General features: G+C 32.5%; 1 protein-coding gene across 23 annotated transcripts in view; it reads left to right on the top strand.

Moving 5' to 3' along the window:
* The window catches only part of LOC143223427 (uncharacterized), a 146,540-nt gene that overhangs the window by 107,009 nt on the left and 14,501 nt on the right, over positions 1-25,030 (top strand). For 20 of the 23 annotated variants that reach the window (XM_076451393.1, XM_076451394.1, XM_076451399.1 and 17 more), the window contains exons 12-17: positions 5,463-5,555; positions 14,518-14,730; positions 15,849-16,481; positions 17,118-17,609; positions 17,999-18,184; positions 22,207-22,536. In XM_076451393.1, coding sequence (XP_076307508.1) covers positions 5,463-5,555; positions 14,518-14,730; positions 15,849-16,481; positions 17,118-17,609; positions 17,999-18,184; positions 22,207-22,536 — 1,947 coding nt within the window. The remainder of the gene's footprint in view (positions 1-5,462; positions 5,556-14,517; positions 14,731-15,848; positions 16,482-17,117; positions 17,610-17,998; positions 18,185-22,206; positions 22,537-25,030) is intronic. The other 3 variants (XM_076451406.1, XM_076451405.1, XM_076451402.1) reach the window with 1 other exon arrangement.

The raw sequence follows: 25,030 nt of genomic DNA, 5'->3' as shown, positions 1-25,030 counted from the left end.
AAATTGAAGGTTGTTACATGCTAACATAATAATACTTTATTATCTGAATAGATAAAGCTATAATTATCAAAAGTTAACAACTAACAATTTAATTTTTCTGTTTCTTGACTTTAAATTTCTGGACTATAATTTCATTGAGCCAATTATTTTCAGAATATGTTAATATTATTTTAGCCTTGTTTGACTTATTTAGGTTATTTTTGGGTTACTACATGGTTTACAGTGTGTAATCCAAAATACTATTATTGTAAAGGTTTGTTATTTCGTGTGGAAAAAATACTGAAATATTGATTACAATGTTAACTAACCTATACAAAAAATAACTGTTATTACACCTCCAGGTGAAAAATTAAACATCATTGTATCTAGAATGGTGAAATCAAATATTGTTGTTTCATGTTAATATATTAATACTATATTATCTGAATATATAAAGCTATGCTTATCAAAACTCAATCTAATAAAATTGGTGATTTTTTCTAATTTTTAAGTTTCTAGAGTAACTTTAAACTACTTGAAAAATATCTAAAATACAAGGATTTTACTTTGACTAAGTATACATTTTCTTAAATAAAATGAGTTACAATTATTCTTTTCTTTGACTGGTTAAAAAGCATATGAGTAACTGCTTAGATATGCTTTAAATACTTAAGATTTCAGTGTTGTTATAGTCACGTTTCTGAATAATTATAATGAGAAAAAAGTAGAAAATGATTGCTTTAGCAATCAAAAAACAGAAAAAAACATGAGATTATATGCTGTTAAAATAATTTATTGGTAGATGATATTTTGGGATATTTCCTTTCTTCAGATCTAAATATGCCTTCTGCTAGTACAGTGGTATGTCTCCTGATTTACAATGGTAAAATCAGGGGTTTGATTCCCCTCAGTGGGCTCAGCAGATAGCCTGAGGTGGCTTTGCTATAAGAAGACACACACACACAGATCTAAATATAAATTATTAAAGTACACAAAGAACATCATATGGTTTTTACAATATTATACACGTCAGTGACATTGTACAATAATGCTTGTAACAAAGAAGTGAATATAATAATACTGTAATGTTATTAAAAATCAAACATTTTAATTCTGATTTTATCAGTTATATTTTTATGTGATCATGGGATTTATCACATAATTTTTCATTTTATATGTTGTGTAGTTTGAGATTTTTAAAAATGTCACAATGCTGTTTTATTCTCTTGTTTATTACAACTGTTGTTGTGCAATGTTACTGGCCTGTTTAGTATTGTTAAAACCATGTGATGTTTTTTTTGTAATCCACAGTAACCCTTTTAATTCTTTAATAGTCTGCATTTAGGTTTGAAGATGTGTGATAACCTAAAAGGTTGCCTAACAATAAATGATTTGGGTAACAAATAAATTCATGTTTTTCTATGAACAGTTGTCAAAGAATACTGAATTGTTTAGAATAACAAGGTTGGAAAAGTACAAAGTATTGTTACAGCAGGACATTGATGAATCTTTCATTTGTGAATGTTAATAAACTGTATGGTTGTGTATATTGTGTTTATGATATATGCTCGTATATAAAGTTTAGGATTAAAAATGTTACTTAATTTTAACTTATTATACTTGAAGGCTGATGATGGGTTTTCATATATGTTTCGAACTTTACAAATTAGTTTTGAGAAAATATTACAAAGTCAACTTCATAAGTTAATTCTGGCTATATTTGAACAATTTCAGTTGAAGACGTATTTCTGAGAGGATAATTTACCTCTTACAAAGAATAGCTTAATCCTTCATATGTGTTTCTATTAGCTTGAATGCCATTTGTTTTGAGCTATCTCACATCAAAAATCATGTGTTTAACATGAACTGTGCTTATGCATGATGACATTATTATGAGTTGGCAGTAAGTGGTGATGACTAGCTGCCTTCCATCTAGTCTTACACTGCTAAATTTGGGATGGCTAGTGCACATTGCCCTTGTGTAGCTTTGCCCAAAATTCAAAACAAATTCCCCCATACATTTGTCTCCCATTATCTCCATCTAACTGTTAAATTTCTTGCAGACTTTTGACTTCCCTCTGTTGTTATTTTTCAGTGTATGCACTGTCTTTGAGAAGTGTAAGTACATTTTTAGTACCACTTTCTATTTTATAGGATCCTCTCTGTGATTATTTCCCACAATATGTATTAGATTTGGGGTAATGGAAAGTTCTCAACTCATCTGTCTTGGCTCTACCAGTTCCCACTTTTTAGATGTGTATTCCTCAAGAGTAGTAGTGGAACCCTTGTGGTATTAAAAGTTACTCAGTTGCTTAATCCAGGGACATAGCTACCCACTTCTTTGGCTTGCAGTTACTGACTTTGAAAAATAGGGTTCCATGGTTAACCATTGTACTGACTTTAGTAAAAGACCTCTTTGACAGGTGTCTACCAGAGATCTGGGCATTTTTCTGGGTATATCTAGTGCAAGTTTTCCTCCTTGTTCTTGTGGAGTACAGGAGACTTTTGCCACTTACCAGTTCCTAACTGCTAGAGTTGTTGATCTTGGACAATTCCTAACTGATTGTGCATTGCATCAGTGGGAAGTAAAGAGTCGTGACACTGCCTGTGTAGTGAGGGTCACCCTTCAAACAGTTATTGTGCTTTCCTTGTGCAGCTGGGGTGTCCAGTTAAGTTAAAGTATAACACACACTGTACAATCTGGTCACACTCTAACCACACTATATTTCTTGGTTTGTTGACCATTTGTTTTTGAGTGTTCAGTTGGTAACAACCAGTTTTCACCTATCCATATGTGAAACATTTGTGTGCAAGACTGCATCTCATCTTGACCATGATAAATTCTTTGCTCAGAAGGAAACAGAGGGATAGGCAAAAGAGTTTATCTTGGTCAAGATGAGATGGAGTCTTGCACAAAAAATGTTCTGATCATCCAAAGAATAACTTTTTTGCTAAGGACAATTATCCACATAAAGCACTTTCATTTTGTGATTTTCAGTTGTTTCCATTAGTTCTTGTACAGGCCTTGGTTTTCACCTTTGTTATGGTGCAATATCAAGTTATATGATCATTTACCAATGAAATAGCTTTGAAAAGAGCTATAAAGACAGTTTAAATATGATAGTCTAATTTTACCTTATCCACTTACATCATAGTAAATATACAGCTTTAAAAGTTTTTAATGGTTTCTGGAAATGTTTGTTTCAGTTGTAAATTGTGAAGTAGTTCTGTGTTAAATTATTTCTGTTTGAAACCAATAGAAATTTTCTTCATTCAGAGGATATTAGGTAACTTGAGATAAGGTAAGCTCATAAAGTTTACAGACAGGTTGAATTAATAACAAAGAAAACTTTATTATGAGTTTAACACAATAACAAATGTGCAATATTTGTTGAAGGTTTTGTCATTATTAAGTGTAAGTAGTTCACCTCGACACACAAACCTGCATTGAGTGTGATACAATGAAGTCACAAGACATAAGATTGCTTAAGGCAGTGGTTCCTCATCTTTTTTTATGCCCTGCACCCTTAAAAAAATTTCATATGTTCTCGCACCCCTCACAGTAACTATTTATTTAAGAATAAAGGTGAAGGTGGCCAAAACAAATGTTGTCTTGCACTCCCTGGAATGCTATCTCGCACCCCTGGTTGGGAAACCACTGGCTTAAGGCGTAATGTTTGGTTCTTTGTTTAAACTTAGTGGTTTTATTTTTTGATAAATATGCTCTGTTTTTGTTTTTTTTTTGTATTCTAGCATTTGTAAATTGAATGTTTTCTTATTTCTTCTCCAAAGGAAATTAAATTATAATAAAATCAGTTTAGTTAATTTACTGTTTATTGAGTATGGCAGATGAAAAATATTTTGACTATTCAAATCTTTATTGAATGTTATTTTATGTTTATTTTATTAAAACAAAACATTTAAATAAATTGAATAACTAGCTACTTATCTATAATTACAATTGTGATGTGTTTTAAATACACACATTATTCTCTCTCAGTGATAGTACAATACATTTTCATTATTAAATTATCAGTTTATTTGATGCACAGAAGACCAGTGTGAGATTATTACATATCTAAAAAAAACATTAGTTAACATTAGTAATTCATTTGCCAAATGGGAAATGCTCAGTTTATTTAACAGAAAAAAAGATTTGTACAAAATTTTTGTGAAAAAAATCTACTTTTGAAAAATGCACAAATAGTGATTTCCAGAAATGCCTGTAACATAAATCTAATCAATTAATGAGCTCATCAGTAAATCAATTGAGAAACCCCACTAATCACCCAGCTCTGGTCAGTGCAGAGCACAAATGGTATTGTTTTATTTCATGTCTTTCAACTTGTAATTTTACTGCATATTGATGATTGCTCTACAGATGGTGTAAAGAAAATAGAGATAAAAGATAAAGTTTTCAGAGGTGCTGCCAGTTTCTTCCTGGTTAGAGGGTCAAAGATTTTCCAGATTAAAAATTGAGGGTCTGCATTCTACATTTTGGTGGTAAAACTATTTTAGTTTGTTGAACCAGCTTTACATGAATCACTTTTCATTGATTGCAGAAGTTACAGGGGAGGACAAGGCACATTTTTGGATGGCTTTAGCCCCTATAAGCTCTTCACCCTCTGCTGTTGCCCATGAAAGATATACTGAAAAATGATTTTTTTTATTCACTTAAGATATGATAAAAGTGAAGTATGAAAACTGTTAGATAAAAATTATTTTATCCATGTCATAAAAATAAACTTTTGCTCAACTTTGGAAATTCACAGACAAGTCTGTTGTATAAATGATTTAGTAAAATGTCATTTTTTGTGTGTGATGTTTGCTAAAAGGTTGCAAAATTTTGTAAAGATAAACTTAGCAATTTCAGAGTTATAGTATGTATAGTTTTGTTGTTAAACTGATCAACCTCATTCCTCTAGAATTAATATATAATGTTATATTCAGTTCTTTTGGATAAAATAGTGATAATGACATTTTAAATGTCTTAATGGTATTCAGTATTTGTATCATGCATTTATATTCATTATAGATAATCTTCTTTTAACTTCAACTTTGGAATTTTATCCTGAAGTGTAGAATTTTTGACATAACTACAGTAATCACAAACTAAAAACTATAAAATTGCAACTGCTCTTTTTTTGCATAAAACATAGATAGGAATAAAAACTTTTTACATGTCACAAGTAAAAGCTGGAAAGCTTATAATTATATAATTTTGCCACCAGTCTTGCAGTTGTAATAATGAAAGATCTTAGGAGTCATTTTTAAGTCAAATTCCTTGAATTTTGTAAAAGTTGTGTCAGTAAATTGATTTTTTTTTGTCTGCAATTGAACCTTTAACATTTTGAATAATTAGAACCAGTAACCAGAATAGTAACTTCTTTAACATTTTGAATAATTAGAACCAGTAACCAGAATAGTAACTTCTTTGTGTAAAAAACAATTAAGGAACTGAACTACTTAAATTTTTTTTTCAGCTCTTAAATAGTGAAGTGGAAAGTACTAGGAGTAATCGAAGATCTCAAGATATGCTGATTCAACAACTGCTGAAAGCAGAATCTACAGAAAAGGTAAAAATTACAATTACGTGCATGTATACATACATTCACTCTATGTCAGACATTATGTTAGCTTTTTTTATTCTTTTACTGACTACTGTTAAATATCACTAAGCATGGTAGCATTTAGTATCTAGGGATGTGTTGTAAAAGGAAATAGTTCAAACATAGTAGGTATTGCTCATTATAGTCTCAAACCTCTCTCATAACATTCTGGGAGACTTTTACAAACACTTAACTTAGGATTTTGAGGTTTTCAAAAGGTTTGAAAATGTTTAGTTTAACCAAAAACATTGGTAAATTAGAACATTGGTGAGTAGTGTAACAATCAAATATTCTACTGGTCATTTTGATTCTGACATCACAAGGGTTAGCTCACCAGTGCTTGATAATGTTGTGATGATTGATGCACCAAAATGTTACATTTAAACTTGGAAAATACAAAACTCAAGAAAACTGATCATGCAAGGCTAAAACTACTACCTTCATAGGTATTGTTTAAAAAACAGGAGAACCAAGTAGTAAAAATAATTAAAGAAAAAAGTGAGGTTGATGTAGGGATGACAATGCCGAGAAATATAGAAACAAGACAGGAAAGAACACACACAGTCATACACAAATCACTTTTTTTACTTCTACATCTGAGAAATAGTCCTGTTTGTTCATTTTTGTCTGGCCTAAATGATTATACATACATTCTATTGAAAGTAAAGCCATAAAGTATAATGTTTAAAATGTGTTTGTTTGTATGTAAGTAGAGCTTGGGTATTCAATGGCTTTGTTAATATTTTCTCTTTCTCAATACAGGCTCAATAGATTTGACTGACTATATGACTTCTTTGTACTTGTTTAAAGTCTTTTTAGATTTTATGCTTTTAACTTTCAATACAGTATGTATATCTTCACAAAATCAGGCATACAAAAAACTGAATTTTTAGTGAAGTATTTTTTAGTAAATAAAGTTTTGTCCACAAATATATTGATCATTTGTAGTATTTATTTTGAATAGTCTGTGTGCAAATTAATTTTCATGTTAAAATTAAAAGTACTTTTCATAATCCCAAAAATCTCAAATTTCCTTTCTGTAATCCCTAAAACATCCTAAATGCATTTCAAACATTTTTTCCCCATTAAAACTTTGTAATTTATCTTATTTTCTCTATCCTGTCTCAAAACGAAATAGGTCAATTTGACGAATCTTGTAATCTCAAAAGAAAAGAAAATCAATATGAATCTAAATTACCCTTATTTTCTTTCTAGAATGATTTCAAATTGTAACATGAAGCTACATTTATTTATCCTAAGTAGATCTAAGTTTGTAACAGTATACATATATTTACAATTAAATGTTACTGTTTTATTGCTCTTTGAACAGTGTCTTGTTACTGTCCACACCATTATAATAAAGTTGTTAATTGCTCAGGGCACATGCAGCTTGTGTTTCACTATTGAATTACTTTATGCATGAGATACTACAAGCTGCTTGCATATGTACTTGGTGAAACATTTTTATTATATTGTTATTTATTTTACTTAATCTTAACTAATCTAAAAAATTTTTACTTTTACATTTTAGATAGTTTTATAATTATATATGAAGAATAAACATGATAAACAAGAAATAAAATATTTAAATCTTTTTTCTTACTCTTGATTGTTGAAGAGAATTAACTTTAATATTTTTTATACTAATCAAAGTATTGCACTTAATAATTTTTATTTAATTAAATAATTCAGTAAACATTACAGACTAATAATGTGAAAAAGAGTTGACACATTCATTACCTCAAAATTTTTCTGGCTTTCTAACTATCTGAAAAGAGTTGTTACAAATTCATCCAAACTAATTGTTAACTTTCTCATGGCAACAATGTTGGTATCTCTGAGTGAAATTGGCATTTAACTGTTCAGAATCTAAATTTATACAATACTTCAATTGATAGATAAAAATCTCAACTTTTTGTTAGTCATGGGTAATATGTAATAAAACATTATCAAGAGCTATTAATGAATTATGAAAGATAGGATGTGACAAGTAGCCTCAGCAGAAGAGGTTGGTTTTTCTGTTTGATAGTTTTGTGACTAAGACTATAATAAATGTGGTTTGTCTGAGCAATGATGATTTTATTGAGAGTTATTTTTGTTTAATTTCATAGTTTTTTTTAGAGACTTGCTTATTTGGCCCATGGCAAGATCCATGTTCATGTCCTTAATCATTGGAATCTTTGTCGAGAGACGGAGACCTGTTTATTTGACCCATGGCAAGATCCATGTAGGTTGATAGATCTATGTCCAATAAAGAAAAAAACAAACAAACTTTTTTTGCAAACAGAAGGTCTCCCTGTCACATTCTCCTCCACACACATAAAAATGGCCACTCTGATCCAGTGGAACTGTCAAGATTTTCAATCAAATATAGATGACATTAAGGATTTGATTGATTCTTACCATCCCATGTGTGTCTCCTTAAAAGAAACATTACTGAAATCTTCAGCAATTTTCCTTATACAGAAACGAGAGGCCCAGCATGGCCAGGTGGTTAGGATACTTGACTCGTAATCTGAGGGTCCTGGATTTAAATCCCCATTACAAACATAGCTGCCCTTTAGGCCACAGGGGGCATTATAATGTGATGGACAATCTCACTATTCATCGGTGAAATAATAGGCCAAGAGTTGGCAGCGAGTTTTGATGACTAGCTGTCTTCCCTCTAGTCTTACATTGGTAAATTAGGAATGGCTAGTACAGATAGCCCTCATGTAGCTTTGTGCGAAGTTCAAACAAACAGGAACAACAAGTTGTGTGATGGACGAGTGCATGATGGGGTGGCATTGCTGGTTGATCAGCATGTGCCCACCCTGTCTTTGTCACTTGATACATCCTTAGAGGCTGTAGCTATCTGTGTTTCTTTGGGTTGTACCATCATTATTTGTTCTCTCTACCTGACTCCTGAAGAAATCTATAATCAGTCAGACCTTGATGCCCTCACTGAGCAGTTACTACCCCCTTTTACTGTTGGGGGATTTTAATGGATGTAATCCCCTCTGGGGTGGTGGTAGTAGAGCATATGCACTTGGACTGCAATGTAACTGTCTTCTATACTGGTTCTTATACTTATTTTTATGCACTTAGTAAGTCTTTTACTGCTATAAATCTTTCTGTCTGCTCACCTTCACTTTTCTTGGGTGGTCAACAGTAATCCATGGGTCAGTGATCATTATCTTGTTATTTTGAGAGAAACTGGCTGTAGTTGATGCCATCTGACTTGCATGCCTCGATGGAAGTTGAACCAGCTCAACTGGCCTTTCACTGCTCTCTCAGAACTTGATCCTGCCATCATGTGTAAGCCATCAGTAGATGTCTGTATGGCTGCAGTAACTGACTATATTGTCTAGGCAGCTGCTCAGTGTATTTCTGAAACCTCGACATGTTTCCCACAGTAGGCTCATCTTTGGTGGAATTCTGCTTGCCACAAAAAAAGCTCAAATTGGGCTTGTGATACCTTTCATAGGTATTCCACATTTTTAAAACACATTGCATTTCTCATGCATCTGGCACTTCATCCCCCATCTTCTTAACCATCAAAACACAGGCAGAACAATATCTTTTTTCCTTTTAACTGATTGTCTTTGTGACTGTAGTTGCCCCTTTACGCTGGTGGAACTTAAACTTACTCTTTGTCGGTCTCTCAGTACATCAGTCGGGCTTGATGATGTTCATTATGAGATGTTGTGCCATCTCTCTCTTGCTATTTTTCTGGTTGTTTTTAATCAGATCTGGCAGGAAAATGTTTTTCCCAATGCTTGTTGCTATGATATTGTACACCCTTTTCCTAAACCTGGGAAGGATCCCAAGATTCCTTTACCATCCAATTGCTTTGATGAGCTGTCTCTGTAAGATCTTATGTATGGCATCTTTCAAGACCTCTACTTGTATGGATTACTTGGTAATTTACCAATTTTTTATTAAATATTTTTTAATGAACTGGTAATTCCAAGTCTGTGTGGGTTCAACACTTTCCTAGTCTTTCCCACAATCAGGGCTGTCTTGAGTGTCACACTTTTCATTATAAAGATTAATGTCATTAGTGAACAACTACCTCTACAGTTGGAAACGGTCAACTACTTCCACATCTCGTGTCAATCATCAAACATGAGATATGTTGAATGGCAGCTACAGACCACTTTCAATAAATTACTGAATTGGACTACAGCAAATGGTTTAACCTCTTTCTCTCTCCAAAACTGTTTGCATGCACTGTTGCTGTCAACAGGGTATTTACTCTGATCCTGAACTCTGTATTGATGAAGTTGTACTTCCCGTGGTCCCTGAGGCAAAGTTCTTGGGCTTATCTTTGACCATAAGCTAACCTTTATTCCACACATCAGGCAGGTACATGTCAAATGTATAAGGACATTGAACATCCTCTGTGTCTTCTTTTCCACCTCTTGGGGGACGGATCGATGTTCCATGCTAAAAATCTTATCATGCCCTTATTTGATCGAAACTAGACTTTGGGTCTCTGGTCTATGGCTCTGCCAGGATCTTGGCTTTGAAAATGTTGTCCCTGTTCACCATTAGGGGCTTTGGGTCTGTGCAGGGGTCTTCTGCACTTTTCCAGTCCAGAGTTTGTTGATGGAGTCCCATGAACCTCTTCTGTACCTTTGTTGTTTGCAGTGGTATTTAATGTGTGCTTCAAAACTTCAATCTTTACCACAGCATTCCACATGGGATTGTATTTTTATACCTCAATGGGCCACACTTTTTCATAATAGATGATCTGCCATTGTTCCTTTTAACCTTTGTTTCCAGGTGCATTTGGATGAATTAGGTTTATCTTTGGATGACATGGTGGTATCCACAGATCAACCCATCCCAACATGGCTAATTACTATTCTCAACCGTGACCATTCTTTTATAGTCATCTGAAGAAGGCAGGTACTCCTGATTGGAAGGATCACCTTCTGTTTGCCAAACATTTTTTGAACCATTCTTCCATTCCAATTTATACATGTGGTTTGAAATCAGGTGATTGTGGGCTATGTTATGGCTTACCATGATTTGGTTGTTGCATACAACCAAATCCCCTCTACAGTTTCTGTGCCCTCTACTGAATTGTATGCCATTTCTCTTGCCTTGAACCACATAGGTGCTATGCAGTATATGAATTATACTATTTATACCAATTCACTTAGCTATCTCAACCATGGAAATGCTTCACATCAGTTCTCACCTTATTCTTGTCAATATTCAAAACCAACTGACCCATTTCTCTCTAGCATCTGCTTCTGTCCAGTTTTTCTGGATACCAGGCCCCATTGGTATTTGCAGGAACAAGTTCACTGACACTGCAGCTAGGTCAGTCTGCTCTGGTACTGTCACCACTGTGCCTGTCTCATATATAGACTATGGTCCTGTATTCAAGGCTTGATTCCACGCTATTTGGCAGTCAACTTGGAGTGAGCAACATGATAATAAGCTTTTCCTTCTGTTGCTATTTAGCCGTCTTGCTTCCCAAAGGATCAGAAGGATGAAATTGTTCTGGCTAGGCTACTCATTTGTTACAGTTTTGTAACTTGCCACTTTCTTTTATCTGGTGCAGATGCACCAACGTGCAGTCTGTGTGGCACTCAAGTCACAATAGCAAACATATTACTGTCATGCCATTGTTACAACTGAGAGCAGCAGCACCATTTTAAACATTTTTACAGTGGGTTTACCCTGGCATATTGCATTGTCATTGGTGAATGTGATAATGTCCACCTCAGTTGTGTTTTTAAATTTTTGAGGGTCATTGGTCTTTTTAACTGTTTAAGATTTTAATCTGAAAATTGGTTTATGTTCTGTTTTAGCATGATTCCTTTTTACTGATTTTACTTTTTACATTTTATATTTTTTGGTGCAGATATCCCAGTTGCTTTGTGCCAATAAACACTAAACCAACCAATCAACCACCATACAGAATTGAGCAATAATGGATAGCCTAGTTGATCATGCAACATCAGTGCTCTCATCAAGACAAATAGAAAGGAATTTATGTGAACCAATATCTTTTGTTAGCTGTTTTGTTATGTGTGTTTTCATCTTCAATATTCTATATTTTACTGTGTTTCTGCTCACTGGCAATTTCTTAATGCACTGGATAATTTTTTTCCTTTTTCTGGAAAACTGTCAAAAAGGAAAGGAACACTTTTTAGCCATGGTTCTTTAATATACTCCCCATCACTAAGTGGTTTTCCATGTTGAACAATAATCTTTGAAATCTCAAATCTAGCAGCAACTAAGTTGAAACTACCTGAAACAAATTTCACCAAAACATTTGACTGCATGTTGTTGAGAAATGTGCTCTTTTTGTTCTTGCTCACTCTTATAACAAAACCATTTATTAACAGTTTCACAATGCCACTTCACAGAGGAAGTCCTGCACACCACTGTTGCAGAACATCAGATATATAATACTCTTTTTGATCATGCCAAATCTTTCATTCCACAATTCTTGAAAATCTCTGCTGCTGCTCCTTCCAGTTGATTATTTTCGTTTCTTTGCTGGTTGAGCTGACATTCTGACAAGCTGAAAAGGGTACATTCAATTTAAAAATGTCTAGCCAATTAACTTGAATGCAATAATTTAACTTGCCATAACATAAGAGCAGGTGAAAATATGTCATTGTATAAAAATAAACTTATGATTAAATAACTGATCAAAAATATATTCATGCTATGACAAATAACATAATTTTAACAATACAATTCATATATTTACTGGAAAAATACTTTTCATACTTTGTATATATCAGACATTTGTTTTGATCAACTAATTGTATCTGATGGTGGTGAGAAAATCTTAACATGTTGTACATTTGTCACTATATTATACTTGCAATAAAGTATACTTTATTTTCAAGGTTTATTGTAAATTCATTAGTACATTTACATTTGTCATTTTTTTACATGATTAATAGGCTGGAATTACTGAATAATTAAAGAATACTGCTTCATAAGCATTTCTTTAGTGATTAGAAAGCAGGTTTCAGATGTACCAGTGTCTGTCATGATTTTTCCCAGAGCACAAATTTAGGAAATGAAAAGATGGGGTTTATCATCATAACATGTACATAATCTAGAAAAACTAAATTTATAATTTATTTAACACTCAGTGATAATCAGTGATGACGAGAAACTCACTTGTTGAGAAATTTATATGCAAAAACGGCTCGTTTGGGCTGAGAAAATACTTTTACATAGAAGAGCGAACAATGTTTCGACCTTCTATGTAAAAGTGTTTTCTCAGCCCAAACGAGCCGTTTTTGCATATAAATTATTTAACACTGTTTAATAAAGTGTCATGAATAATAAATTACAATCTAAAACAGTGTGAAAGAGAAAAAAGATTTTTCATTTCGTTAAATGTTTGTTTGTTTGGAATTAAACACAAAGCTAGATAATGGGTTATCTGTGCTCTGCCCACTACAGGTTTTAAAACCTTATTTCTAGTAGTGTGAGTCTGCTGACATACTGCTGTACTTCTGGGTGGCTACTAAATATTTAAGAACACAGTTATAAATTTGAAACAACAGTCAGAGAACCTTAAATTTATGTTATGTAGTTAAAGGGATAATGTTTGTGCATGTTTGGAAATTTTTTAAACTTCATTAAACAATCAGAAATAAAATTTAAAAGAGTAGGGAAGTACGGATGAGATCACCACGTGTGTAAGGGAAGGGTTGACTTAGATAGCAGTATGCATTACATGGGGAAAGGTGTTTGGGAATTGGATCTGTCATCATTCATAGCTCCCATCTTAGACAGTAGTGTTTATGTTTTAACTTCTTGCATGTGAATTTTTTCATTTATTTATCCACACTTAGAGTACTGGTACCATCATGTTGTTGAGTTTTAATACTTGCCCCTGATACCAAAGGTTTGAAAATATTGCTGGATGTGGTCTCTATTATTAATCAAGTTATTTGTTTTGTCATTTGTAATCACACTATTTGGTCCAAAGTTTCTTTTGTACAAGAGGTTTTTTGGTTGGTATCATGTGTTGTGGAATAGGGTTAACCCACTTAGATTTAATCGTACAGTCAATGAGATGTCCTGTACAGCCATCTGCTTTGTTCAGAACTCTTATGTAAGAGACAGGTCAGTTAACTGTTGTAATAATTTTAGATACACAGCACTGCCTTCACATCTTGTAAACTTTATGTATTCAAATACATAATAGAACAACCAAAAAAATATTTTGCATGCAAAGTATTATTCTTCCTTCTAGTTTGACTCTGATGGTACCCAAGCATTGATGGTAGATGCTGTAAACCTTCCCTATAGTTAGCATTTTAAGGCTGGTGGCAGTGGCAGATACACTTAGTAGCTTAACCATAACTATGAAACAAATATAATTTTCCTGTGGCCGACAGAAGGAGTGACCTCAGTGGCTGTGAGAAATTGAACCATAGATCCTCAAATCATGAGATACCCCTACCTGAATATTCAGGTCATACTAGCATAAAACTTAATTTACTTAAAGTTAAAACAAAAACACAAAAACTTACAATACTGAAGTCAGGTTTTGATACCTGCAGTAGGAAGAGCACAGATAGATGATCATATAATTTTATATTTTCCCAGTGACAAACAAATGTAATGACAATATCTTGATTAGTTGGAATAATCAAAAGCAGTAATTATCAGAAACTAATTTATAAGTTGTGACACTAATCAATCAAGTTAAAGAAACTTTAATTGAAAATGATAAAAAATCTTAATGGAATTACATGTATAAAATTATTCTGTACATCAATATTGAAAAAAAAAAAACAAGCTTCGTGCACAGTTATAAGCAATATGTTAAATAGGTATCTGCTTTTAACCAAGAAAATACACTTTTAAGGGGTTGTTTTGTTAAAATATATTTGTGATAATTTATTAATATTTCTTTCTTAATTATAAATACATGATTTTTTTGTATCCACAGGTTGAAAATTCAGTGTGTGGAGATGCAAACTCTCAATCCAGTTCTACAGACCAACTGTTGAAGGACTTGTGTATCAATTCCAATCAGTCATCTAACTCATCATCCCTCCCCGGTTCACTTAGTGAAGTCTTTAGCTCCTTTTCCAAAAGAAAATCCGATGATAACCCAGATTCTGGTTTCAACCCACCATCCAAACGACCAGCTGTTCAACATGTAAGTTAAGGCTTACAGTTAGAACTGGAAATTATGCCATGTAATTGAAGCTTGATTTTTATATCTTTTATATTGATAAAAAAACAAAACATCTTCAGTGATTTATGTTAAAGTCTCAGAAGCTGAATATTAACTTAAAATGTGGATATTCAGATGTGGGTCAATGTTTTTGAGTAATGTGGAAATATTTAAAATACTTTTTTTGATTATTTATGATGGAATTGTATGCTAATGATGATCTTGCTAATTTGCTCAGTAATATACCAGAAATTATAAGTAGAAAATACACTTTTCAAAAGCTGGTTCATTTTAGAAGATATGATTTAAAATATAGAAATATCATTTAAAGCTGTATTGTATTTTATAGTTATCTTGCAATGGTTTGTAATCTTGGTAATTGGTACCTGATTTTATGATCATGTATTGTATGCTTTGGGGCAGTGTGGCTCAATAGCTACACTCTTTAGACTCGTACTTGAATGGTTATGGGTTTGTGCCATATTGTTGTGTCCTTGAGCAACACATTTTACCTCTCTTGTTCCAGTCTACTCACCTGTTTGATGGGTACTATCTGTTAGCTGCTTGTTAATCTTTAGTGAAGTGGCATCCCATCTAGGGACCACATGTAACCATTCTCATCAGCTTATGCCAGGTTGAAGTTCAACACCAGATCCAACATATCATCTTGTTATGTGAAGGGAGGATTGTATGTTTTATTATTAAACAGATTTTAATATTCCAGTTTATAAAGCACACAATTAATTGAATTCTTATGTTAAAAACAGAAATTCTACATAAAGTTGCAGCATATTTTATAGTTTGTTTTTTTAACTATCCATATCTACTTAAAACTTATGCATCAAACTTTAAAATACTAAATATACACATGAATGTAGATCATTTTTACTACAGATATGAACAGTCTTTTTAAAAGTGGCAGGTTCTGAAAATATTGGTAGTAACATTTTGTTAATGTTTACTGGTTTATTTCTATTAAAGTTAAAATATAAAATAATTATAGTGTTAAGCTACCATTTCAAATGGAGAGCTAGTTAGTAAAATAACTTTTATGTAAATGTTGTATCTTTGTTACAAGTGATTTGTTGCAATCTTTATAGCCACATCTGGCTGGACAGAATCCCATGTTAGCTTCTATGTTGGCCCAGACACCCAAGACAGAACCATCTGTCCCCACCACCATTGCAAATTCAATCATGTCTCAGTTACCCCAAGACCGGCTGCCTAAAAACCTAGAGAAGAAACTTATTCAGACACCTTGTACAGTCACTACATCTTCTTCCTCCAATAGCTCAACACAGCATGGCACTAACCACACCATCTCTACAAACCATTCCATGCATACCCAGGATGTGGTTGCTGTGGACTCTCAAGGACATGTTGCTCCTAGTCACCATCCAGTTAACACACTAAACCTTAACCAGAGACAGACTGTTCAGACTCAACCTCACCAACATCAACACCAAGGATTCCTTAGTCGCATACTAAATAGTTCTGATGGCTCTCAGTTGACAAGAGTGTTGGCAGCAGCCTCGGCAAGTGCTACCAGTCCAAATCAATCTGTACAGAATACATATAGCCACTACCAGTTACCCAGTCAAGTTGTCCAACAAACAACTAAGTCCATAACTCTTTCAGATTTGCTTGCAGATGTCAGTTCCTTTGATTCTGTGGTTGGGTTAACAGCCCAGAGCCAAACTTCAGACCCAATGTTATCACAGATACTAGATGAGGTGTGTGTTGTTTTTTTAGGGTAATGTCTGTTACTAATTGTCTCAATGTAACTGTATTATTAGAAATTCAAATATAACTTTAACATACAACAGGTGACATATTTCTCATAGCCAAATCTAGTACAACTATTTTTTTGCAGGCAACACATCTTTAATTATATTCAAGTTCACGTTAAATTAAAAGAATAAATGTTTGTGCATTGCCGTAATTGGAACATAACGATGTTTAGTAAAATAGTTTTTCTTGTCATTTGAAAGTATTAAAATATGTTATATATTCAATCAAAAGTTAGCACTAGCCATAACATGATTAGTAATAAATTAACATTAAAAAAACTGAACTTGTCCTTGCAGTGATATACAAATAATTATATGTATTTTAAAATAAAACAAAATGCCCCAAATTATAACTGTAAAACTAAATCCATGGTTATTTTTCTATTAATTTTTTTGTCAGTTTTTCACATTCCAATTCACTTTTGTATAAGTTACAACTTTGGTGAATCTTTAATAATAAGATTTGAGTATTTTTTTAGTTGAATATGACATTTTATTAGATAACAATAAAAATGATTATTGTTGTGCAGTGAAATTTTAACTTGCGAGTTTTAAGAGTTTTTATGAAATGTTGCTTAGGTTTGGAGTATGCAACAAGAGATGGAGCCATCACCATTAGATGATAACATGATACGTAAGATACTGGATGAAGTGTTTGAACAACCTGCAGGATCCTCCTCCTCAGGAAGCATGTCTTCCAACAATCAACCAGTCAAAACTGTACAAGATGCTCATGAGAAACTTGCCATTAGTGCTATTCAGCAACAGTTGATGAGTTATGAGATCTCAGCCAGTCGCTCTACAACCACCTCCCATGTTGCTTCTCCTGTGCACACCCAAACTTCTGGTGAGGCTTTAGAAGCTCTTACTCCTAACACAGTTGTCAGCTTTTCTTCTCCAAACTACCCATCTGCACCTTCTTTGTCTACTTATACCAGTGGAGCTCAGAATGGACTTAGACTACGGGGTCAAAATCCTGGAACTCCAATTAGTGTGCAGCAATGTGTATCTCTTGGAAATGTCCAGCACCCTACTTCTGGAGGAGGATTTACTTCCAGCTTGTCACCTGAAGTATAACAAATGAAATGTTGCTTTTGTTAATTACTTTAAGGCAGTATAGGAGGAAATTCTCATTTTAGTATTTTTTTATAAAAAATTAAAATTAAGGTTAATTGGCTAATTTTGTTTTGGCCATTCTTCTCTGATGACTTCCATTTCTAGAAATATACTCAATATGTTGTTTAGATTATGTATTATTAACTGCCTCTAATTTCATCTGTAGAAATATGTTATATCTATCTGTCTGTAAGGTAAAACCACATTTCAAACATTTTATGCATATTTTTGGAATTGTAGTATATATTTTTAGTTAGGAAATTTTGCTGACCAAAGTATAGTTTTATTGTATAAGGTGGTAGTAGGATTTATTTTAAAGTTTTGATTTTTTTTGTGCCCACTAGGTATATCACAAACTTCTGGAACGCAGACAGAAGATGCTTCAGCACCAGAAACGCTTACGAGCACAACAACAACAAAAACAGATAGCTACAGAAGCTTTGACGTCAGCATCATCATCAGCAGCATTAACTGAAAACATGAACGACTTGTTGAATAACACTGTGGCACCCAACGTCACACTTCAGGTGGTAGGAGCTATGTAACTTTTGTAGTAAAATAAACAATTTATAGAAACATGGAGATTTTTAAGCTTTCTTACAGTTATGATTGAATATGAAAATATTGGCAATATCCTGTTGACAATGTAAGCTATTATTTAGAAAGACAATTAACTTTTCTAGTGTCAGGCATATAGCTAATTCTTCCAGTGTCAGGTTTATTTTTAGATACACAATTAAAAAAGACAAGCATGCATTTTAATATTTTTTTATTTATATCTCAAAGTCTAAACTAATATAACTAAGTTTGAAGGTGTATACTCTTCCTTTGTGATGACACAAAATTCCAGTCTTATGTGGCAGTGCTTTAGAGGGACACAAGTGTGTCCTTGGCAGTAAAAAGTGTAACAGAGTATATAATGCTTCAACAGTGAACCTGTTACAGTGCATACATACCAAATGCTTTCAAATTTTGTGTTCATTTTTCATCTTGTAGATTACTTCATAAAGTATAACAACTCCCAATTCTTTAATATCATTTTTTTGGGGAGTAGGAGAGCTAACTTATAAGTATATCTTTTTCCTTTTGTATGCCTACATGTTATTTTTTATAATCAAATAATTACAGGGGAAAAAGTGCAGATTGTTCATATCAAAGTGTCTCTTGCTATATTGTACTTGACATATTGAGCCTTGTTGATATCCCTTGGTTCTTTTTTCCCTGTTGTAATGGAAATACTAATAAACCAAGTTACATGAAGCTAACTAAATAGTATTTACTTTTGGTTTATAAACAAATTGTAGAATTTGACTTTTTATGTTGTGAAATGTCCAAATTTTTAAAAATAATTAACAATATCTCCTTTCACCTTAGACTTTTATTATTTTTTACTGTTCGTCACGACGATCCCTTTTATTTATTCTGCCAGTTTCAACTTAATATTCATAAACATGTTTGTTATACATTATTTTGCTGATTGCAGTAATCACTACCTGTTTTATTAATTATAAAAAAAAAAAAAATTCAAAATTCGCCGACATGTAACAGTGACTTAGAAACTGACCTATCAAAATTACATAAGGCCAGGTTCTTACCATTTTAGTAATAATCTTGGTTAGTGTCAACATATAACTAATAAGTGTTGCCTGATATCAATAAATGATAAGTAGTTTATTTTTGTGTATTGTTTAAATACTATAAACTTATTAATGTTCAGTAAATAAAGACTTGAGTCACTGAAGTATTATCAGGGTTTGCACACATTGTGGAATATCCTGGAATTTCACCCTATCCCTGGAGAACCAGAAGAGTCCTGATTTTCTTTATTTGCTCCTGTCAAAATCAAAGATCTCAGGTAGTGATGTGCTACTGCTATGAACATTCATAATAATGAATGCAATGCACTCCACAAATCTCATTTTCAAATATCTTAATTAGTCTTTTTGTCAATCAATGTATACACGTAGCACGCTCAACACGTGCAACGCAGATTAGTATACTATTACACAGAAGAGTAGGCCTATACATTGCCTGATCTTGGCTCATAATACTGAGGGGTAAATGCATATTTAACAAGGGATGGCTCAAGAAGGCTGAATTCTATATTTTGTTGAATCGAGATGTGGATAAATACAATGCAAGATGCACTTTGTGCATGAATGTATTTGATATCTTGATCATCGTGGAAGTGGTTTTATGAAGTCGTGCTGCATGCATGGCACTCTTGCATTTGTATTCAGTAGTGGCAGACTATGTTCATTAAGTGGAATAGTGTTTTTTCTGTAAATAAAAGTGCTATTCAAACTAACTTCACTTATCTATCCCTACTTGATGCAGCAATCAATGTATCTAGGTTGGATTGTTGAAAATCTGTAATTCTGTAGACATTGAAATTTGTCAAATCATGTTACTCCTTGATTTCATGTTTGAATGTTCAGTCCATTTTTTCTGAAATGTTCTCAGGCTTAACAGTTGCAAAGCAATTTTCATGTGGTGAAAGGAAAAGTGCCTGCTTAATTCTGCTATAGCACCATATCTGAAATCTATTCTCAATAAGAAAATCAATTACCAAAATGAATGTCTTACTATTTGATGAAATCTTAAATCACAAGAATGGAAAAAAACAGATGAATGTTTATGCATGGATTTGGGAAGATGACAAAGTCTATATGAGAATATCCATATATTTACTTAATAAAAATGATAATACTACCTCTACTAATAATACTTAGTACTATTTTTTCTTTAAAACTGTTATAAAGATAGGTAAAATACAGGTAAAATTGTAATTAAAATATACCTTCTTTTTTTACTAGCAATACACCTTCAGTTACTGCAGAAACATTTAAACATGGGAAAATAAAGATGTTCCCATAAAGCTTAATCAGTTTATTTGCAGAATATTTCTTTATACCTATGACCATTTATTTCAGTAAATACTAGCAAATATAACTAAGTAAAAGACAAAATGGTAAAATTGGTATTAGAAAGAGTTGAGCGAGGCAGTTGTGTTTGATTCAGTTCATGAGCAGTATTTCAGCATATAGAAGAGATAGAAGGTTCATACTTATAAAATTTACTGGTTGTGTTAAAATAATGGTTTTATTAATATGTTTTAGTTAAGGGTAAAGGTCAAATAGCAATATTATTGTTTTTAACATTTCTTTTGTGTACATTCAATCTGAATTTTAAATTTTTATAGTTTGACCTTCATAAAATTTTTCACATTCACATGATATTTTATATGTACCAGATTTTTACATTAAATCAATTTTATCTTTAGTTATATTAAGAATTTGGCAAACTTTGTTTATTGGTTTATATGTTAGAAAAATATATATGATATTTTATATGTACCAGATTTTTACATTAGATCAATTTTATCTTTAGTTATATTAAGAATTTGGCAAACTTTGTTTATTGGTTTATATGTTAGAAAAATATATATTTGTTTACTAAATTGTTTTATTTTTGGAGATGTGTACAAAAGAGACTAACCTCTTGTGAAGACTGGTCTTGTGTACTTACTTAAAGGACATTAAGTTGGAAAGGTTTCAAGGAAGAGCTACTACAGTTATATCTGGGATAGAAAGACTGTTATATGATGATGGGTTAAGCTCCTTAAAATTAATTTTTTATGAGAAAATAAGGGTTAGTGGGGATCTAATTGGAATGTTCCAAATTATAAAGGGATTAAGTGGAATTAATGCTTCATTTTTTTCATGGCTGGAAATAAAGCAGTGAAAGAGAAATAAAATTTCTTGAGAAACAAAATTGGTTATTAAACATAATCCTATGGTTTTTGATAAGCAAAAAAAATATTAAAGATTTTGTAAGTGCATTGTTTAGACATAATACTTCTTATAGATATGCAGAAATAAAAGTTTTAACATTTCTTAAAATTTATCTTTGTCATTAACACTAAAGAAATGGTTTCAAAATGCCAAATTATGTAGTATAAAATGAATATAAGCTGAAATTGTTGAACTATAATTAGAATTATTATTATTTTTACAAAAAAATTAAAATTGATATGCAATCAACACCTGAAAGGTTTTCTGCATCCCAGAGAAGATTAATAGGTTAGACATCATTTTATGTATAAAATAATTTAAGAATAGTTAAGAGTCTATTTATATAGTTGTAACAGATTTAGTAGAAGTAAAGCAGATTTTTGGAGTTTTGAACTTCCATCATTTTCTTAGAGGAGAAGCTATATTATTTACAGCCAAAAAACAAACTGGTATATCAAGAGTTTGAAATGTGTAATTTTGTATTACATTCATTTTTCAGTCAGTTTCAGTTTAAAGAGATCAGCCATCCAATTTGGCATTATTTTTATAAAAACCAAGTAAAATAATATGTAGAAGGTTTAGTGTAGATCTTGGAATTTGTAAGATATTTGGAGGTATTGAATAAGGTGTGTTATGCATAGATGTACAGTGTTTCATAAGTCTTGTTCAAACTAAGTGTTTTTTCAATGCATACGTACATGGCTTCCATTTTTATGTAAAATTCCCTTAAAATTTGAATTCCTGTATCAAATTTTCAGCGTTTCAACAGTGTTCCAGATCAGCAACTGCCATCAAGGTACAATACCAATTTATTAGGGCAGACCAATCAGTCACAAGTGTCTCCTGGTCAACAATCTCCATATTCTCCACTTTCTCAGCATCCCTTTCCAAGTCCAAATTCACCAGTTAGCAACAGTTTCTCCCAGCACAGACTTCCTTCCTATCCCTCATCTACTGTACCAGTGACAGGAGGAGGACCACACTCTCATCATCTCCAAGCACTTTCCTCACAGCCTCAGTGGAACCAAAGAAGTGCACCAAATTCTGTTCAACATCAGAATCCTATGTTGAATGCCCAGTTGTCACAGGTTAGTTATCAAAGCTGTATTGTTATGCTGTCAGTCATATGAAAGGTCCTAATTCTGTTTAGATGGTTGTGGTACTTAACACTCATCACTGTGTTTGTGATGCTATGTGTAGCAATATTTACTATAATAATGAATTCATTAAGTATGTCTTCACTAAATTTGTCAAGAATTTTACCTTTAGTAAACATTATAAGTCTCTTGTACAGAAAAAAATGACCTTTTTAAAAAAAAAGGTATTTTTACTAAAAGGTTTTCTGTGCATTTAGTGATTTACAGAGTCAGTCTGAATTAGTATGTGTTTAAGGCACTGAATTCATAATCTCAGGGTCGCATGTTCGAATCCCCATGACGCCAAACATGCTCACCCTTTCAACCATGGGGGTGTTACAATATGACGGTCAATCCAACTATTCATTGGTAAAAGAGTAGCCCAAGAGTTGGCAGTGGGTAGTGATGACTAACTGCCTTCCCTCTAGTCTTACACTGCTAAATTAGGGATGGTTAGCACAAATAGCTCACATTTAGCTTTGTGCAAAGTTCAAAACAAGCCAAACCAGTCTGAATTAGACTCAGGACTGGCTTGAATGCAAGATAACTTTCATTGCTGAGACTCAAAATACTTCTATTCATCTTTCAGTTTTTGTATTTAATTAACATAGCCTCTAAAACTTCCTGAATGAATGTCAGAAGTTTTAAAAGTAGAAGTTTCTGGTTTATCTGTTATTTTCTCTATCTAACACTAACTATAGCTGAATCATCTATTTACAGTAAAATGAGATTGTGAAATAAAATGAATAATACCAATTTCTTCTTATTACTTTTGAAAATGTCACTGTGGGATATTGTTGGTTTTCTGTGATGTTTACAATTTTAATTCTGTACTTTTTACACACAGTTTATTTTAATTTTAAAAGTTTTATTGTGTGACTTGTATGACATACAGTTTATTCATCCCTAAAAAGCAACATGATTGTGGAAATACATAAGCAAGTTGTTGTACATTGATGTACAACACTGTAAAATTGTTCACTTGGACACTTTCTGAATTAGGCATAGTTTCTTTCTCTAAGTTTATTGTGTAATGAAACATTTATGTACACTTTGTATATGTATTTCAGAATATAAAGAGTTCATAAATCACTAATAGAATGTTCATAAGCAAGTACAACCTGTCTTTCTAATTAACTAAGCTGTATATAGATTTTGAAAAGATTGTAATACTAGGGGTGCAAACTTTGTTTACAGACATGCTACGTCTGAAGAGAATTAGATCTCACAATTAATATTTTCATATTCAGTGGCCAGCTCTATCAAAAACTTACCAGTATGTCCTTGTGTACTAAAATGGTTTCTTCTATCTCAAATCTGTTTGTTGGTTTCCTTGAGGGCACCTCTGTGCCACATTTTATTATATCTTTCTCAATTCGTTATCTGTTACATTGACAATATCTTTCATATTGTTACATGTAACAAAACCCAAGCAAAGAAGCTAATCAACTTTGTCCACAATGCTGCCACCCCTTAAATACAGTTACCAAATCTGCAATACCTGTGACTTATTTCTGGACATCATCATCCATATTTCATCCTGTTCTGTGAAAACCTCCATATGCTACAAAGACATTGATAACCATGCTTATCTAGACTATTACTTTTTCTATTCCTATAAAACCAAGAGTGCCATTATGAAAGGATGGTAGCAGGAATTTTCCAACAACATAACTACCCAACCAAAGTGATCATAAAAAAGCCCACTACCATGTATGCAGAGTATCAAATGCTATTGCCACCTGACCTGTGGACAAAAGTCAACATAATAGAACCCATTTGCTTTTAACATACCGTCTACTCAACAGATTAATGACCAGTGTTATACAAAATTGTTAAATTCCCAATGACTGAGTAGTTTGAGTTGTTAAAAGAAATGCCTAGTTACCAAATGCTTGAGGTCATCTGCACGAGAGGTCTCAAGTTCAAACCCCAGACAAAGAAATGTATAATGTGAAAAAAAAAATGAAAATTGCACAACAGCATAGGAACAACACAAGAAAGGATTCTTTCAAAACTAAAACAAAATCAGCATTTTGAAAAAAAGAGTTCATATGAAGTGCAACTTTTTGCTGTTCATTACTGATTTTTCCACCTTTTTGTTCATCCTCCCAAGAGAACATGTACTAGATGAAATACAGAAGAACAACAACAACATCCAAGTCATATGCACTAATACATTTATTCTTTTCTTGTGTGCAATAACAGAAAGTTGAAAGTTAAACTCTAGATAAGCACCCATATTTATATTATTTAAAATAATGCATGGATTCTTCTATTTTATGCATACTGTTTGTATGGATGTTTTTATGTTTTAACTCTAAATCTATAATGTTTGAATAATTCTTGATGACGAGAAACCCACTTGAAATAAAAATGTATCTCAGAACGGTTGGTATCTGTATTAACACTTTTATTGATAAGGAGAGAACAACATTTCGAACTT

The sequence above is a fragment of the Tachypleus tridentatus genome, chromosome 8, assembly GCF_004210375.1.
Source record: "Tachypleus tridentatus isolate NWPU-2018 chromosome 8, ASM421037v1, whole genome shotgun sequence".
NCBI lineage: Eukaryota > Metazoa > Arthropoda > Merostomata > Xiphosura > Limulidae > Tachypleus > Tachypleus tridentatus.
The sequence above is the reverse complement of the archived record's forward strand: the minus strand, read 5'-3'. Positions and strand labels throughout refer to the sequence as shown.